The following is an 18,036-nucleotide window of genomic DNA, read 5'->3' as shown; positions in this document are numbered from 1 at the left end:
TGGGCTCCAATGCGGTTGAAGGCGTCGGAACTCTCAGGCTCGAGGGGTGGCAGCCCTGCTGGCGTTCGGGCAAGTTGCCCCGGCAAGGCTCTTGTCGTGGCTGTGGAGGCCGCACCAGCAAGGGTCTTGTCGGGGGAGTCCACCTCGCCCTTCTGCTCTTTGTGTTTCTGTCTTGGCGTTGGTCTGGTTGTCTTGTGTCTTTACTTCCTCTGCCCCGCCAAGCGTGGCCAGGGGCGTGGGGCTACGACTGCCCGCGCATAAGTAAAGGGGTGCAAAAAGGGACCCCTACTTTTGTACACCGACACCCTCTACATCATGTCATCTTGCTGAATGCGTTACTCTGTTCTTATGAACTTAATACTCTAGATGCATGCTGGATAGCGGTCGATGTGTGGAGTAATAGTAGTAGATGCAGAACCGTTTCGGTTTACTTGACAAGGACGTGATGCCTATATTCATGATCATGCCTAGATATTCTCATAACTATGCACTTTTCTATCAATTGCTCGACATTAATTTGTTCACCCACCATAATATATGCTATCTTGAGAGAAGCCACTAGTGAAACCTATGGCCCCCGAGTCTATTTTACATCATATTAGTTTTCCATCAACTTACCAATTTTTTTCGCTGTTTATTTTAATCTTTACTTTCCAATCTATACAAAAAAAATACCAAAAATATTTATCTTACTATCTTTATTAAATCTCACTTTTGCGAGTGACCGTGAAGGGATTGACAACCCCTTTATCGCGTTGGTTGCAAGGTTCTTGATTGTTTGTGCAGGTACTAGGTGACTTGCGTGTAATCTCCTACTGGATTAATACCTTGGTTCTGAAAAACTGAGGGAAATACTTACGCTACTTTGCTGCATCACCCTTTCCTCTTCAAGGGAAAACCAACGCATGCTCAAGAGGTAGCAAGAAGGATTTCCGGCGCCGTTGCCGGGGAGATCTACGCTCAAGTCAAGACATACCAAGTACCCATCATAAACTCTTCTCCCTCACATTACATTATTTTCCATTCGCCTCTCGTTTTCCTCTCCCCCATTTCTAAAACGATTTTCGAAAACCTTTGCCTTTGCCTTTGCCTTTTCTTCGCCTCTTCTCCGTTCGCCTCTTTTCCCTTGCCTCTTGTGTGCTTGTGTGTTGGATTGATTTTTTGTCACAATGGCTCAAGAGAACACTAAATTATGTGACTTTTCCAATACCAATAATAATGATTTTATTAGCACTCCGATTGCTCCTATTACCGATGCTGAATCTTGTGAAATTAATGCTGCTTTGTTGAATCTTGTCATGAAAGATCAATTTTCTGGCCTTCCTAGTGAAGATGCCGCTACCCATCTAAACAACTTCGTTGATTTGTGAGATATGCAAAAGAAGAAAGATGTGGATAATGATATTGTTAGATTGAAGCTATTTCTGTTTTCGCTTAGAGATCATGCTAAAACTTGGTTCTCTTCTTTGCCTAAAAATAGTATTGATTCATGGAATAAGTGCCAAGATGCTTTTATCTCTAAGTATTTTCCTCCCGCTAAGATGATCTCTCTTAGGAACGATATCATGAATTTTAAGCAACTTGATCATGAGCATGTTTCACAAGCTTGGGAGAGGATGAAATTAATGATACGTAATTGCCCTACACATGGTTTGAATTTATGGATGATTATTAAAAAAATTATGCCAGATTGAATTTTGCTTCTAGAAATCTTTTAGATTCGGCCGCGGGAGGCACTTTTATGGAAATCACTTTAGGAGAAGCTACTAAACTCCTAGATAATATTATGGTTAATTATTCTCAATGGCACACCGAAAGGTCCACTAGTAAAAAAGTTCACGCGATTGAAGAAATTAATGTTTTGAGTGGAAAGATGGATGAACTTATGAAATTGTTTGCTAATAAGAGCGTTTCTTCTGATCCTAATGATATGCCTTTGTCCACTTTGATTGAGAATAATAATGAATCTATGGATGTGAATTTTGTTGGTAGGAACAATTTTGGTAACAACGCGTATAGAGGAAACTTTAATTCTAGGCCGTTCCCTAGTAATTCCTCTAATAATTATGGTAATTCCTACAACAACTCTTATGGAAATTTTAATAAGATGCCCTCTGATTTTGAGACTAGTGTTAAAGAATTTTTGAATTCGCAAAAGAATTTCAATGCTTTCCTTGAAGAAAAATTGCCTAAGATTGATGAGTTGTCTAGGAACGTGGATAGAATTTCTCTTGATGTTGATTCTTTGAAATTTAGATCTATTCCACCTAAGCAAACATCAATGAGTCTCTCAAAGCCATGAATGAATATAAAGAAAGAACCACTAGGATGCATGCTAAAAAGGATTGCTTTGTGAAAGCGTGTTCTTCTAGTTTTCATGATAATAAAGATGAAGATCTAAAAGTAATTGATGTGACTCCTATTAAATCTTTGTTTTCCAATATGAATCTTGATAAAGAAGGGACTGGAGATGAGTCAACTTTAGTTAAAAGGCGTCCCAACGATTCGGAGTTTTTAGGTCTTGATGCAAAAATTAATAAAAGTGGGATTGAAGAGGTCAAAACTTTACATAGCAATGAACCCAATATTTTGGATTTCAAGGAATTTAATTATGATAATTGCTCTTTGATATATTGTATTTCCTTGTTGCAATTCGTGTTAAATTCTCCTCATGCTTATAATCAAAATAAAGCTTTTACTAAACATATCGTTGATGCTTTAGTGCAATCCTATGAAGAAAAGCTTGAGCTAGAAGTTTCTATCCCTAGAAAACTTTATGTTGAGTGGGAACCTACTATTAAAATTAAGATTAAAGATCATGAATGCTATGCTTTATGTGATTTGGGTGGTAGTGTTTCCACGATTCCAAAAACTTTGTGTGATGTGTTAGGTTTCTGTGAATTTGATGATTGTTCTTCAAATTTGCATCTTGTGGATTCCACCATTAAGAAACCTATGGGAAGGATTAATGATGTTCTTATTATTGCAAATAGAAATTATGTGCCCGTAGATTTTATTGTTCTTGATACAGATTGCAATCCTACTTGTCCTATTATTCTTGGTAGACCTTTTCTTAGAACGATTGGTGCAATTATTGACATGAAAGAAGGAAATATTATATTCAAATTTCCGTTAAGGAAAGGCATGGAACACTTTCCTAGAAATAAAATTAAATTACCTTATGAATCTATTATGAGATCCACATATTGATTTCATACCAAAGATGATAATACCGAGATCTATTTTTGCTTTATGCCTAGTTAGGGGCGTTAAACGGTAGCACTTGTTGGGAGGCAACCCAATTTTATTTTTGTTCCTTGCTTTTTGTTCCTATTTAGTAATAAATAATTCATCTAGCCTCTGTTTAAATGTGGTTTTATGTTTTAGTTAGTCTTTGTGCCAAGTAGAACCTTTGGGAAGACTTGGGTTAAGACTTTGCGATCTTGCTGTAAAAAATAGAAACTTTAGCGCTCACGAGATTAGCTGCCATTTTTTACTGGAGAGTGATTTTAGGTTGATTCTTTTTGCAGATGATTAATAGACAAATTCCTGACGTCCACAAATTTATTTCAGAATTGTTGGAGTTCCAGAAGTATTTGTTTGATACAGATTGCTACAGACTGTTCTGTTTTGATAGATTATGTTTTTCGTGTGTTGTTTGCTTATTTAATGAATCTATGAGTAGTATCGGGGGTATGAACCATAGAGAAGTTGGAATACAGTAGGTTTAACACCAATATAAATAAATAATGAGTTCATTCCAGTACCTTAAAGTGGTGGTTTGTTTTCTTATACTAACGGACCTCATGAGATTTTCTGTTAAGTTTTATGTTGTGAAGTTTTCAAGTTTTTGGGTAAAGATTTGATGGATTTTGGAATAAGGAGTGGCAAGAGCCTAAGCTTGGGGATGCCCAAGGCACCCCAAGGTAAAATTCAAGGACAACCAAAAGCCTAAGCTTCGGGATGCCCCGGAAGGCATCCCCTCTTTCGTCTTCGTCTATCGGTAACTTTACTTGAGGCTATATTTTTATTCACCACACGATATGTGTTTTGCTTGGAGCGTCTTGTATGATTTGGGTCTTTGCTTTTTAGTTTACCACAATCATCCTTGCTGTACACACCTTTTGGAGAGACACGCATGAATCGGAATTTATTAGAATACTCTAAGTGCTTCACTTATATCTTTTGAGCTAGATAATTTTTCCCTAGTGCTTCAATTATATCTTTTTAGAGCACGGTGGTGGTTTTATTTTATAGAAACTATTGATCTCTCATGCTTCACTTATATTATTTTAAGAGTCTTTTAGAACAGCAAGGTAATTTTCTTTGGCTATGAAATTAGTCCTAATATAATGAGCATCCAAGATGGGTAAAACTAAAACTATCATATAAAGTGCATTGAATACTATGAGAAGTTTGATTCCTTATGATTGTTTTGAGATATGAAGATGGTGATATTAGAGTCATGCTAATTGAGTAGTTGTAAATTTGAGAGATATTTGTATTAAAGTTTGTGATTCCCGTAGCATGCACGTATGGTGAACCGTTATGTGATGAAGTCGGAACATGATTTATTTATTTATTGTCTTCCTTATGAGTGGCGGTCGGGGACGAGCGATGGTCTTTTCCTACCAATCTATCCCCCTAGGAGCATGCACGTAGTACTTCATTTCGATAACTAATAGATTTTTGCAATAAGTATGTGAGTTCTTTATGACTAATGTTGAGTCCATGGATTATACGCACTCTCACCCTTCCACCATTGCTAGCCTCTCTAGTACCGCGCACCTTTCGCTGGTATCATACACCCATCATATACCTTCCTCAAAACAGACACCATACCTAACTATTATGGCATTTCCATAGCCATTCCGAGATATATGCCATGCAACTTTCCACCGTTCCGTTTATTATGACACGCTCCATCATTGTCATATTGCTTTGCATGATCAAGTAGTTGACATCGTATTTGTGGCAAAGACACCGTTCATAATTTTTCATACATGTCACTCTTGAATCATTGCACATCCCGGTACACCGTCAGAGGCATTCACATAGTCATATTTTGTTCTAAGTATTGAGTTGTAATTCTTGAGTTGTAAATAAATAAAAGTGTGATGATCATCATTATTAGAGCATTGTCCCAGTGAGGAAAGGATGATGGAGACTATGATTCCCTCACAAGTCGGGATGAGACTCCGGACGAAAATAATAATAATAATAATAATAATAATAATAATAATAATAATAATAAGAGGCCATAAAAAAGGAGAGAAAGGCCCAAATAAAAAAATGAGAGAAAAAGAGAGAAGGGACAATGCTACTATCCTTTTACCACACTTGGGCTTCAAAGTAGCACCATGATCGTCATGATAGAAAGTCTCCTATGTTGTCACTTTTATACTAGTGGGAATTTTACATTATAGAACTTGGCTTGCATATTTCAATGATGGGCTTTCTCAAAATTGCCCTAGGTCTTCATAAGCAAGCAAGTTGGATGCACACTCACTTAGTTTCTTTTGTTGAGTTTTCATACACTTATCTAGTGCATCCGTTGCATGGCAAACCCTACTCACTCACATTGATACACTACTAGGAAAAGCACTAGCAGTAGCATAGGTTTTTTTCATACCAGTAGCGCGGTTACCCGCTCTACTGCAATGACGCTACAGCTAAATTTTAGCAGTAGCGCGTTTTTTAACCCGCGCTACAGCTAAAAAGTTAGTAGTAGCGCGTGCCACCCACACTACTACTATTTCTAACACACGCTACTACTATTCCTAAGTACTAGTAGAATGCCCTTCTTCCCCCACGCTACTGCTAAGTAATTAGAAATTAAAAAAATAAAAGTTACATGCAATATTCATGGATGGAAATCAAGACACATCCGGTGCAAAGGTCACAGAACCATCTAGCATTTACATTCTTAGCACTTGCAGCGTTCATAGATACAACATTGAACATCCCAACTCAAAAAAGATCATGAGATCCCATTTATACATCAGACGCACACAACCATCACCGAAAGGTGGGTACCTTCCCTAGCGTCCCACCACCAACCTAACCAGACCACTTCTCTAGATGTATCTACCAAGGTGTCGAGGTCCTTCACCTTGGCAACCTCCAGACGGTGGCTTCGAGGTCCTCCACCTCGGCGACCTCCGGCGTCGCAATCACCTGGACAATCATCTGTGTGACGCGGTCACCGGGCTTCACGGTGAAGTCCGTCACCGAGTGGTTGAAGAGCACGATGCCCACCGGGTTGCGGTAGTCCGCGTCGATCACCCCTGCACCCACATCGGGAAAGTGAAAACTTGTTAGTTCGCGTCCTTGTGCAGATCCAATAGGGCTTTTTCTTCATTTATCTGTCTCTTTTAGTCATTATGAATCGGAAAGACAACTACTAACTGCATACCCTAGCTATATCTTGTTGTTTTGGTGCATACAAGAAATTAATACTTGTGTATTTGAGCTATATATGCTTGAAATATTTGAAAGTTAACATTCTGTTCAACATTTATTGTGGCATGGATAGGGAAATGGACAACCGAGGACATCAGAAAATCGATTCCCACTGCTTTTCAAAACAGGGAATAGGCGAAGTCTATTTTGAACTCTGATATTCCATGCCATCTTCAAGTATATATGCTACCATGTAATCTTTGAACGTGGGTCAAAATGAGATTTCGGGCTTTGTCAACCTTACCATGATCAGAACTAAATTCTCTAGATTTCTGTACAGAGCAAAGAACAATTAAAATTAAATTTCAGCAGACATAATATTTCCTTGCATGTTGTGCTGTATAGTAGCTACGGAAATAAATATACGAAAGCGAAAAAATGAGTGATTTCTATTAACAAGACATCGCCTATGTAATATTGTATTGAGACGGACAAACTGAAATATTAGAACAATCTTATTATCTACTGAACGCTGACCCTCACTCATTAATCTTGTTCGGATGTTCACTTACTGCACATCTAAACATCTGCATACAGCTTCAGAATTTAGACAAACAAACAGGCTTCTGATGGCCAAACAACATTTTTCATCAATTAGATTTACATGGCGCATTTTCCCCATCAGTTAGCTACAAGACTCTACATACATACAGGCAAAGCAATTTTCACCAAGAATCAGCTGCTTGCATATATAATGAATTAACTGTTCGTATTATTCTCAATGACAATTTTATAAAAATCAAAAACTACTTTATTTTGTGGTTGTACTTGCAAGTTACATAAAGTAATTATTCATAAATAAAAAGATACAGCAGGTGCAGTGTTGTAATTGCAACGCAAGCTGATCACTGAAGCTCAAAATGGAAAACCACTTGGCCAACAGCAAGAAGACAGGGGCAGTTATGAATGATCATTTAATACTGTAGGACACAGAGAACTCCCAACCGAATCCTCAGTCGTTGAACACATTTAATTCTAAATAAAAGGAATACACATTTATGCAGTATGAGATCATGTTAATTGGTTGCAAGACTAAAGATGGTCCAATGCTAGTGCCATCAGAACTGAGTTAATCAAATTCAGGATACTGAAATATGAAAACAGTGTGCAGATTACTACCATCCATGGTGGAAAGTAAAAGGGACCCAATATATAAGTTAAATACGACCTAGTTAGTTAGTGGACCTCAATTCATCAGCCACATTAGTACGAACGTTACGAATTGCCATAAGCAAAGCAGCAGCTACCTGTCTGTCGGGCACCCACAAATTTTAAAACGGAAATGCACATGCGGGGCTAATAAGCAGCTGATATGCCACAACAACACAGAAAGATTGCGCAAGGAAACGCATACCCCTCGGTTTAATTTCCTCAGACCGCAGCAATGCGGACAGGGCCGGTCCTGAGATTTCAGGGGCCCGGGGCGAAACTAGAACCCGGGGCCCTTTAATGCAAACTTCGTAATAATGACGAGCAAATTTCAATTATATCGATTGGATGGAGAATACATTTAAATTTAACAACAAAGCTAAAGGTAACCCATTGGCAAGAACATGTGACAACTATTTTCTATATATTAGTCCATTAATGAGGCGAATGTAAATCTAATTTTCACACACCTTTTAGGAATTAAGGCGTAAGTGGAACTTCACACATTAGGAGGGCAAGAAGTTGAGATATCCATTGATAACTTTCTCTGTCGGTAAGATCCACCGATAATCTACCCTGAAAGAAAAGGAATCAAACAGATGCATATAGATAGGTGGAGCTTGTACATTGTATACTAGGAAAAATGAAGAATTAGTACATAAGTAAAATTTCTGTGCATGAGTGCAATGTAGCAAACGTTGGAATTACAGCCACATTGAAACACCTGAAATTGCATTGTGTCGCTGCCATGAACTTGCTTTGGATAATTCTAAGCAAATTATTGGCCTACTTCGATAGTCTCTAACAGTTCCCTTGACATAAATCTCCCATGAGGATGAGTGACCTCAAAATGTGGCCGCTAAAAGCACAACACGAAGATGTCTAACTAATTGGGATAATCATAAATCACATGGCTATGATTCTGCTGTTCGTGGCCATTATATTATTTAGAATAGAGAGATCCTCAGAAATGTGTAGTTATAATTGTGTGAATCATGTCACCAAAGTTGTGAACAGCGAAACACGATCAGTATATATCAACATTGAAGCCTCTGTTACGAACCATTGGATCACTAATTGAAGACTACATCGGAATAGCAGTCTCCAAAGCTACGGCAGTGAGATCGATTGCTTTTCTGGAAGGAGAAAATGAGATGGTTTGCCGCATTACCCCAGGCACCGGACTATGCGGAAGAGCGAGCGCTGTGATGCAGCCCTCGAAGCGAAGCCCTGCTCCAGCCGCAATGGCGCCGCCCCGTGCTCCCTTCCCTCATCCACAACCAAGACTCTGACCGCCCTCCTCCACCAATCCTCGATCGTGGCGGCCAGATCCGGCACGGGCTAGCGCGGCGGCGTCCAGATCGGGCAAGGATGCGCACGGTGGCACCCAGATCCAGGCGTGTGGCGGCGCCCCAAAACCGTGTCCTCCCTCTCTCTGTCTCAATCGGCGTGGGTAGGGGAAGCGGATGCTGCGGCATGGTGCGGGGGAATGGAGCAGCAGTCCTGGGCGGGGCTGTGTGGATGCGGGGGATGGGTAAGCGGCGGTGTTCACGGTGATGAGAGCGGCCGCTGGGTCGGCTTCAGAGGGAAGAAGTCGTGGGGAGGGGCTGAGTGTGGGGTCGCTTGGCATGTGGAGGCTAGTGGGTGGGAGTGGATCGGGGTGGGCGGTGCTCCTATCTCTACTCCTAATGTCTCAGTTGGTAGTCTTCGTTCCCGGATTATTTTCGTCCCACCTCATCCTTTTTTTTTACCTATTTTGGTACCTCCTCCCACCTCACGCTGACCCCCCACTAACCGAAAAAACCACGTACCGAGTCCTCCACCAGCCCCCGCGCTCGAAAAAATCTACGACGATTAACCAGCGATAAAAAAACCTACGAAAAATAACTAGCGAAAAAAAACCCCGCACGTACGAGCGACGTCACATGTCCTCGACCGCACGCACGACTCTCCTGCCCTCCACTCGCACGCCCGACTACGCCCGACTCACTGCCCACGTTCGCGGCCGCCCTCCATCCCTTCGACGCCGCCGCTCCATCCCTTCGCCGCCGCTAACGTGCCGGATCTTGCCTCAGTCGCCGCCTCTCCGCCATGAAAGAGAGGGCTCCCGATCTCCGCCGGAGTCGACCAACAGCGCGACGCGCCACCAGATCGGCGACGCGCCGGGATCGCCTCTCCGCCTCGGCGCTTGCGCTTCCAGATCGAAGCCCACGACGGCGGCGTCCCAGATTGGTGACGCGCCACCGTACATCACGGCTGACAGTCGTGTCCTCGTCAAGGAAGCGTCGCTTCGAGGTGGCGGCAACCAAGGCCTCCCGGATCCCCGCCTCCTTCCTCACATCTCCGGCGGCGACAGCGACAAATTCCGACACCATGAGGCCACCGGCACGAGGAGGTAATCACCAGTCTCTTTACGCGCTGCCTTATTCTTCTTCCTCACATCCCCGATCTCACCCGCGGGCGCTGTTACGCTTCATGCAGGATGCGGCGGGAGGGGTTTCGGCGGCAGGAGCGACGGCGGCGACCGCAGGGGGGCAGGGGCTTCGGCGGGAGAAGCGATGGCGGTGGCCGCAGCGGCAGGGGTGGCCGGGGAGGCAGGACGCCCAGGGGCCGTGGTCGTGGCGGCGGGGGAAGGGGAGGGCCCGGCATGAAGGGTGGGAGCAAGGTGGTCATGGTGCCGCACAAGCACGACGGCGTCTTCATCACCAAGGCCAAGGAGGACCCGCTCTGCACCAAGAACATGGTCGTCGGGTAGTCCGTCTACGGCAAGAAGAGCGTCTCCGTCCAGGTCTGTGCTCACTGCCCCGCTCTTACTTATGGCACCATATCATGCTCCTCCGTCTGCCACGTGGGGAATAGCAGTCTCTTTATCTGTGTTTCAGAGTCAAGGGATTTGTTTCACACCATATCTCTGTCATGCAATGGCTTCTTATCAACAAAAGACAAATTTATTTTACAGGTTTGAAGCTTATCTTGCTGGGGATGTGAGAGATTTTCTACACAAAAGGGCACCTAAAGATGTTGAACTGATTCGTACTGCAAGGCTCATGCACGTTTTGGCTCATGCAGATATCACATGTGTTTCTTTCTGCAAATTCTCACATGTGTTGAACTGATTGTTTGCAGACTAAAAATTTATTTTTAAATTATGTTCATCGAGTGATTCCAATGTGCGATGATAAGATGCGCAACTCAACATTTGAGGTTTCTTACTCATAGGATTATCACATCTTGAATTCTGGTTCTCAGAGTTTTTGTTTCCAAACCTTATTTGCTTGTCTTGTCTTTTGTTCTTACGGGTTTCAATCTTCATCACACATCTTCTGTAGGAAATCTTGTACTTAAAATGTAGAAAAATGTCCCTAACTTTGTTGTAATGCTTGGCAGCCTATTCTGTAATCTGTTCAATTACAGAGTTTATGATCATGTGAATGAAGCAAGGGATCTGAGAAAAAAAGGTAATAGTACTTTACTTCCCAGGCAGATTTGACATATCCTCGTTTACTTCCCTCTTCTCTTCTGACTAACTCCTTAAATCATCAACATGTGCCTACAGTTATTCCTGCCCATGTTTATGTCAAGGAGCATCACCGTATGTGTTCAAGGAATGCCATTGATTGTATTATCATTATTATCTGTCACAAATTTGGAGTCTAAATTCTTTCAGAATTCGATTATCTTGGATTGAGACCTGCTGCACTGAGCGTAAGTCGATTTAAGGAGATCGATATTGAAAATAGTTGGCTTCATTATGCAATTGACTGAAAACAACTGTACTTTCACCTCGAGCTACTAAAATGATGCTCCTTCATTAGAATTCTATCATGTTATCTCACCTTTTGGTCAAAAAATGAAAAAAAAAATGCATCTTCGGTATTTAGTTTGACACCTATTTGTTTTCTTTCCAGCTTCATCATGTGCTTCCGAAATAGGTATCTTCAACCACTTTTCTCCCTTATTGTTAAAATCAACGCCACTAATGTTTTCAGCTGTCGTCTTTCAAGTTGCAAATTGTTGATGAATTCAAATTGTATGCAGCCCTGCCATCTATAATTTGGCAGTCAGATGGTGATCTGAAACTTAAAATGGAGCAAATGGCCATGAGCTCTAATAAATATGAGGTTTTCTATCACAACATACCTCAGGTATAGACATATAGTCCTCTTCATGTTTCCTAGATCCACGCTGATTCGTTAATTTAGTCCAACAGTTTGTGTATGTGTACTATGATCAATCTAAAATAATTTTATGAGTTGGAAAGAAGGCCAATAAGGTGGTTGTATAACCAACAAGCTCTACTTGATTGGGATATTCTTCCAAGACCATTGACTTAGATTCTGATAGTTACTCCTTAGGAAAATTATGAGTGTCAGAATGGTCGCTCTGTCATGCCCCTGCTGTTGCTTCTTGCCGGTGCATGCTGCTGTTGCTGCTACTTCTGGCCGGCCCGTACTACTGCTGTTGTTCGTGGTCGCCCTCCTGTGTGCTCGTGTTGCTGCTGCTTATTATGCTCCTGTGTCGTACTCGTGCAGCTGCAGCGAAAAGACAATAGAGCCATGGGTGCCGAGGGCGGGCACTGGTGCTCGGCAGAAGGCGTTGTCGAGGTGCTCACTGCTGCCCGGCTCTACTTGCACGCCACCAGGTTCAGAATTGGCATGGACCTGGGCACCGCCGCCTTTGCAGCTGCTCCCCGTGTACATAATTTATTTTGTAGAGGAAGAATATGGTAACTTAAACAATATTACATGTGATGCCATGTCACTGCAGTGAAGCATTCTTTTTGACTAGCAGTGAATAGGGTTACAGTTAGTGAATAGGGTTACAGTTTGTGAACTGAGATGTTTGTGTAGTTGCTGCACTTTTATAACTACTTCTGATTAGTTGCGGATGCAATGATGTTTAGCTGATGTGGAATATTTTTGACTAGAATCCTTGATTGTGTAGTTGTTGCATTTTTTAACTTGATTTATTCATGCTTCATACACACTGGAGACAATTTCATCTAAGAAAAATCAAGTTCTGATTTGAAAAATAATAATTAAGTTCTTGGCACAATTAACATTGGATGACCTGCCTTGCTATATGTGTTAGTTAGGCTGGATGGAGTAGGATTAGTTAGTGGATCAGACCCCGGATGCCTATTGAAAAGAGTGGGAGTGCTACAAAGATGAGGAGGAAGAAATCCTAAAAAGGGTGCTCATGTATGTTGGGGATTAGGAAATGCAGTGAAAAATACCATGCAGTTCATACTGGTATCGTTTGACAAACAACAATTTGTGCTCTGCTGTATCAGCTTAGCGTGGTTCTCTTAGCTATCTCCATGATGTGTCCATAATGTTGGGCAGATGCTTTTTTCCCCAAACATTGAACGTATAATACATCTAATTCTTGCAAGCATGGGTTGGCTTGCTCTGGCTCGAAGCAACACATGCTAGGCCTGACCGCAACTACTCTCTTTCGTCCACTTCCTCTTTTATTTTTTTGCTTTTCTGTATGCGCCTTTGAATGTATGCATTTAAAATGATTGAACATTAATCATGCTTTGTGGAGTAGATCCAAACTGCTTTGTGGAGTAGTTCTGAGAGTAGATCTGAGAGTAGATCCAAACTTGCTTTGTGGAGTAGTTCTAGATTAGCAACATCATGCTGCCTTGCAATTTTCCCTCTTCTGTTTGACCCCTTAACCTGTTTCTGGGACATCCTGAAAAAATTGTTGTCCACTGTTTAGGTTCGTGAAAGTTCATTGCATAATTTGTTCATTTCACTCGCATTTTCCACATGTTCTAATGATTAACATTGTTCGGTTATGGATGATGCCATTCTGTGATGCAATGTGATATGCCACTGATTGCTTCTCTACTATCTGCAATCCTTTTAGGCACGGGAATGAGTTTGCACCTACTGTTGGATTCTTCCTTACTACCCACCCGTCTCAGGTACTTGCCCCTGTTCCAAATCAAGTTCATCACCTTTGAAGTAATGTGGTTTATATGTCCCCTTTTATTGTGTACTATAGTTTGAGAGTTTTCTCCAGAACTGATGCTATAACTTCATAAACTACAGTTATATGTATATCCGAGTCTGAATCAGATAAGTAACAGTGCTCATGTGTATTTATGTATCAAGATTCACATTTCCTTTAATAGTTACTGAAGTTTGTTTTATGGTAGGAAAACACATACTCTAAAGCAGTAAAACGTTTCGAGCTCGATGCTCAGCTTTGAAGTACTGTGGTTTATATGTCCCCTTTTATTGTGTACTATAGTTTGAGAGTTTTCTCCAGAACTGATGCTATAACTTCATAAACTACAGTTACATGTATATCCGAGTCTAAATCAGATAAGTCACAGTGCTCATGTGTATTTATGTATCAAGATTCACATTTCCTTTAATAGTTACCGAAGTTTGTTTTATGGTAGGAAAACACATACTCTAAAGCAGTAAAACATTTCGAGTTCTATGATCAGCTTGGACAATACAATTTGGATTCTTTTGGAGACTGGGAACAACTTTCAAGCTACTTGTCACAAAGTTTCATTGAACGCCTTGGTAAGTTTGATGCATTCTTCATTTTTCTTGTACCCTTAATAGTTACAGAGAAGCCTGTATTTAAAACATTTTTTATAGAACCAACTAATGAACTACTGGTTATGTGTGTTTGATTTGTACAGAGCCAACTGGTGGAGAAATTACAATTGCATTGGAGACATCATGGTTGGATAGAGCTCCCCAAACAGATATGGAGAGATGATTGATAGAACAACTTAGAGAAGACAAATTTGCAAAGAAAGGGCTTGTACAACCCGAGAGGAGAGGATGCTATTACACAACTATCCCCGCTTCGGTTAAGCACAGAAACATTTCTGCGGATGAGGCAGGTGTGGAGGTCGCAGAGGAGGATGGGGACGTGCTCACGAAGCCCTAGAGAAACATGAGCTCATGGGTGCCGACCTCCATCACCCCCCTGATGCTATGCAGAGTGAAGGCGAAGAGCTAGCGGGGAGGACACCAACTACCTCTTCATAAATTTACTCTGCGTCATCGTTCATGTGGATGAGGCCGGAAGAACCGAAGGCGTTGGCGGAATTTGAGGAGGACGAGACGACAGGGATGATGATGGCATCATTGTTGTTTGTAATTGAGAGCATCACGGTGGTGGGTACTGCGTGTGGGGGAGGAAGGAGGTGAGTCGGCTGGGTGCACTCCTACTGGTGCTATCGATGGCGGCACTATGCTTCAGCCTTGTAGCGGCAATGTTGGAGGCAACGAATGGTAGTGTGCTATTGCTGGCATGGTTTAGATTCTACCAGCCACTAGGTGCACAACTAGGTGACATTCCTAGAAGGGATGTGCTACATGCCCGACTATGATGGCGATCGCGTCTACTACGTATGTTTCATCACTGCAGCGGTTCGAGCACATTGACCGATTCAACCCCAATGATCACTATGCCAAGCCCAACCTCGTCTTCTTCATACTTGTGTGCCCTTTAGGGTCCCATGTATGTCTGGCACGAGTTGCATATAGGTTCAGTCAGCCTGCAGCGTGCCTACGTGCACCAGTGTTGGATTGGAGGAAGGTCAAGTTGTTCGAGAAAGCCCAACCATGGGGAACAAGACACATAAGGAGAGTGACCAATGAGAGGATGACCATAACCATTTTGGTGACAAAAATTATTTGGAGTTGATGCTTTCTTTTCTTCTCTATGCACAGAGTGTTTACTTTCTTGAGCTATAGTTCTGGATGTCAGTATTTGACCCATGTTAAGGCAAAAAAAATTGTCCCATGTTTTTGAATACCCATAGATGAGCCCAGGCTCATCTGCACCCGTGTTGAAGAGAAAAAACAAAACAAATACTTGAATAAAAATAAAAATATATGACTTATTGCATGGTAGATAGTTAGGTGCGTGAGGTCCACTCCACTTTTCAGATCATTTGGACATCTGAGTAGATCTCGGCAAAAAAAGACAAATTTGGGTCTGTAAAAAAGTTTACTGTTCAGGTACTGTTCTGGCCCTATTTTGTCTTTTTTACTGAGAGCTACTAGATGTCTAAATTATCTAGAAGTTGGAGCGGACCTCACGCAGTAAAGTATCTACCATGCAAAAAATGGGATCTTTTTGAATTTGTTATGATTTGTTTCTTGACCGGGTGCAGATAAGTCTGAGCATCAAACCACTGCACTTCCATGTTTTTTGCTATATCATATCAAGCAAAATTCATGGTATCTACAAGTATATCATATATTTTTATGTTGATGAAATCATAACTTTTGTAGGTGTAGATCAGTAGAGGACTTCTTGAAAAGGTTGATCATTACTCTCATTCACTTTACAATTTCTGTCATAAGACGCATGCTTCACTTTTCAGTTTGCCCCCCTACAAAATATTGTAGGGTGAATAAATTCACCCCCTAACATAATATTGTAGGGTGAATAAATTCCAAAAAGTATGTGGCACAATCACTGGAATTACGGTGTTATGAGCTAGAAGATCATTTAAAAAACACGTCAATTAAGAATTATACATATTTATACCTCTAACAGGGAAGCATGTATTATATTTGTGCTGCTAAGATTCGGTTTTCCTATCCCCGCAAAAAAAAATATTGGAGAGATCTAGAATGATGTATTTCTTTGTTTTAGCTCTATGGATACCAACATCATTATAGTTCTTTCAAAATAATGCATTTGTATGTAAATTTTAAAAAGCCCGTAGCAACGCACGGGCATTTAGCTAGTAGTCAGTAGTAGCGCAGGTGCCTCGCCTGCGCTGTAGCTATTCATCTAGTTGCAGCGTAGGTTTTACAACCCGTGTTACTACTATATCCTATCTGTGGGGATAGGGTGTGGCACACTTAGCAGTAGCATGGTCCAAGTAAACCAGCGCTACTGCTAATGTAGACCAGTAGCACTCTTTCTACCCAACGCTACTACTAATTACTAGTAGTGTCGGGTCATAAACAAATGCTACTGGTAAACTTCTATCTATAAGCATTTTTCTAGTAGTGTATATCTATTGATGGACATCTCCATAGCCCGTTGATACGCCTAGTTGATGTGAGACTATCTTCTCCTTTTTTTCTTCTCCACAACCACCATTCTATTCCACCTATAGTGCTATGTCCATGGCTCATGCTCATGTATTGCGTGAAAGTTGAAAAAGTTTGAGAACATCAAAAGTATGAAACAATTGCTTGGCTTGTCATCGGGGTTGTGCATGATTAAATACTTTGTGTGATGAAGATAGAGCATAGCCAGACTATATGATTTTGTAGGGATAACTTTCTTTGGCCATGTTATTTTGAGAAGACATGATTGCTTTATTAGTATGCTTGAAGTATTATTGTTTTTATGTCAATATTAAACTTTTATTTTGAATCTTATGGATCTGAACATTCATGCCACAATAAAGAGAATTACATTGAAAATTATGTTAGGTAGCATTCCACATCAAAAAATTTGTTTTTATCATTTACCTACTCGAGCAGGAGCAGGAATTAAGCTTGGGGATGCTTGATACGTCTCCAACGTATCTATAATTTTTGATTGTTCCATGCTATTATATTATCCGCTTTGGATGTTTAATGAGCTTTAATATGTTCTTTTATATTATTTTTGGGACTAACCTATTAACCGAAGGCCCAGTGCTAGTTTCTGTTTTTTTTTGCCTATTTTAGCGTTTCGCAGAAAAGGAATACCAAACGGAATCCAAACGGAATGAAACCTTTGCGATAATATTTCTTGGAACAAACGCAATCCAGAAGACTTGGAGTTGAATTCTAGAACTCCGCGAGGCGGCCACGAGGCAGGAGGGCGCGCCCAGGGGGGTAGGCACGCCCCCCACTCTCATGGGCCCCATGGAGCTCCAGCGACGTACTTCTTTCGCCTATATATACTCTTATACCCTAAAAAACACTAGGGGGAGCCACGAAACCACTTTTCCACCGTAGCAACCTTCCGTACCCATGAGACCCCATCTTGGGGCCTTTTCTGGCAATCTGCCGAAGGGGGAATCAATCACGGAGGGCTTCTACATCAACACCATAGCCTCTCCGATGAAGCGTGAGTAGTGTACCACAGACCTTCGGGTGCATAGTTATTAGCTAGATGGCTTCTCCTCTCTCTATGGTTCTCAATACAAAGTTCTCCTCGATGTTCTTGGAGATCTATTCGATGTAGTACTTTTTGCGGTGTGTTTGCCAAGATCCGATGAATTGTGGATTTATGATCAAGGTTATCTATGAATACTATTTGGTTCTTCTCTGAATTCTTATATGCATGATTTGATGTCTTTGCAAGTCTCTTCGAACTATCAGTTTAGTTTGGCCTACTAGATTGATCTTTCTTGCAATGGGAGAAGTGCTTAGCTTTGTGTTCAATCTTACGAAGTCCTTTCCCAGTGACAGTAGGGGCAGCAAGGTG

General features: G+C 41.5%; 1 protein-coding gene and 1 long non-coding RNA gene across 27 annotated transcripts; one reads left to right on the top strand and one right to left on the bottom strand.

Annotated features, from left to right (window-relative positions):
- Positions 1–5,897: 5,897 nt before the first annotated feature.
- LOC109754531 (uncharacterized) lies at positions 5,898–9,191 on the bottom strand. Its single transcript, XR_002230734.4, has 3 exons — positions 8,783–9,191; positions 8,082–8,187; positions 5,898–6,287 (listed from the first exon to the last, which is right to left on the bottom strand). It is a non-coding gene; the product is annotated as an uncharacterized lncRNA (long non-coding RNA).
- A 338-nt stretch (positions 9,192–9,529) lies between these two features.
- Positions 9,530–15,406, top strand: LOC109754520 (uncharacterized). Of its 26 annotated transcripts, none has more exons than XM_073510365.1 (9): positions 9,530–10,006; positions 10,093–10,399; positions 10,999–11,069; positions 11,168–11,316; positions 11,601–11,756; positions 12,144–12,337; positions 13,489–13,546; positions 14,078–14,159; positions 14,282–15,406. In XM_073510365.1, the coding sequence occupies exons 5-9, from the start codon at positions 11,697–11,699 to the stop codon at positions 14,359–14,361; spliced, it is 474 nt and encodes a 157-aa protein (XP_073366466.1). In that variant the 5' UTR covers positions 9,530–10,006; positions 10,093–10,399; positions 10,999–11,069; positions 11,168–11,316; positions 11,601–11,696; the 3' UTR covers positions 14,362–15,406. The 26 variants fall into 26 exon arrangements, 25 of the variants coding, with proteins under 25 accessions (XP_073366466.1, XP_073366462.1, XP_045089535.1 ...); XM_073510361.1 differs by having other exon boundaries at positions 14,030–14,159; XM_045233600.2 differs by having other exon boundaries at positions 10,571–11,069; positions 14,030–14,159.
- Positions 15,407–18,036: the final 2,630 nt, after the last annotated feature.

Source organism: Aegilops tauschii, chromosome 1, assembly GCF_002575655.3.
Source record: "Aegilops tauschii subsp. strangulata cultivar AL8/78 chromosome 1, Aet v6.0, whole genome shotgun sequence".
NCBI lineage: Eukaryota > Viridiplantae > Streptophyta > Magnoliopsida > Poales > Poaceae > Aegilops > Aegilops tauschii.
The sequence above is the reverse complement of the archived record's forward strand: the minus strand, read 5'-3'. Positions and strand labels throughout refer to the sequence as shown.

What these genes read in the sequence shown, in the direction of transcription:
- LOC109754520 (XM_045233594.2), top strand. Translation starts at nt 10,988, where the DNA reads ATGCTTGGCAGCCTATTCTGTAATCTGTTCAATTACAGAGTTTATGAT. An exon ending in TCTATCACAACATACCTCAG is followed by an intron (nt 11,757 to 12,143) that starts GTATAGACATAT and finishes GTACTCGTGCAG; the next exon opens with CTGCAGCGAAAAGACAATAG. An exon ending in TTTTGTAGAGGAAGAATATG is followed by an intron (nt 12,338 to 13,488) that starts GTAACTTAAACA and finishes CAATCCTTTTAG; the next exon opens with GCACGGGAATGAGTTTGCAC.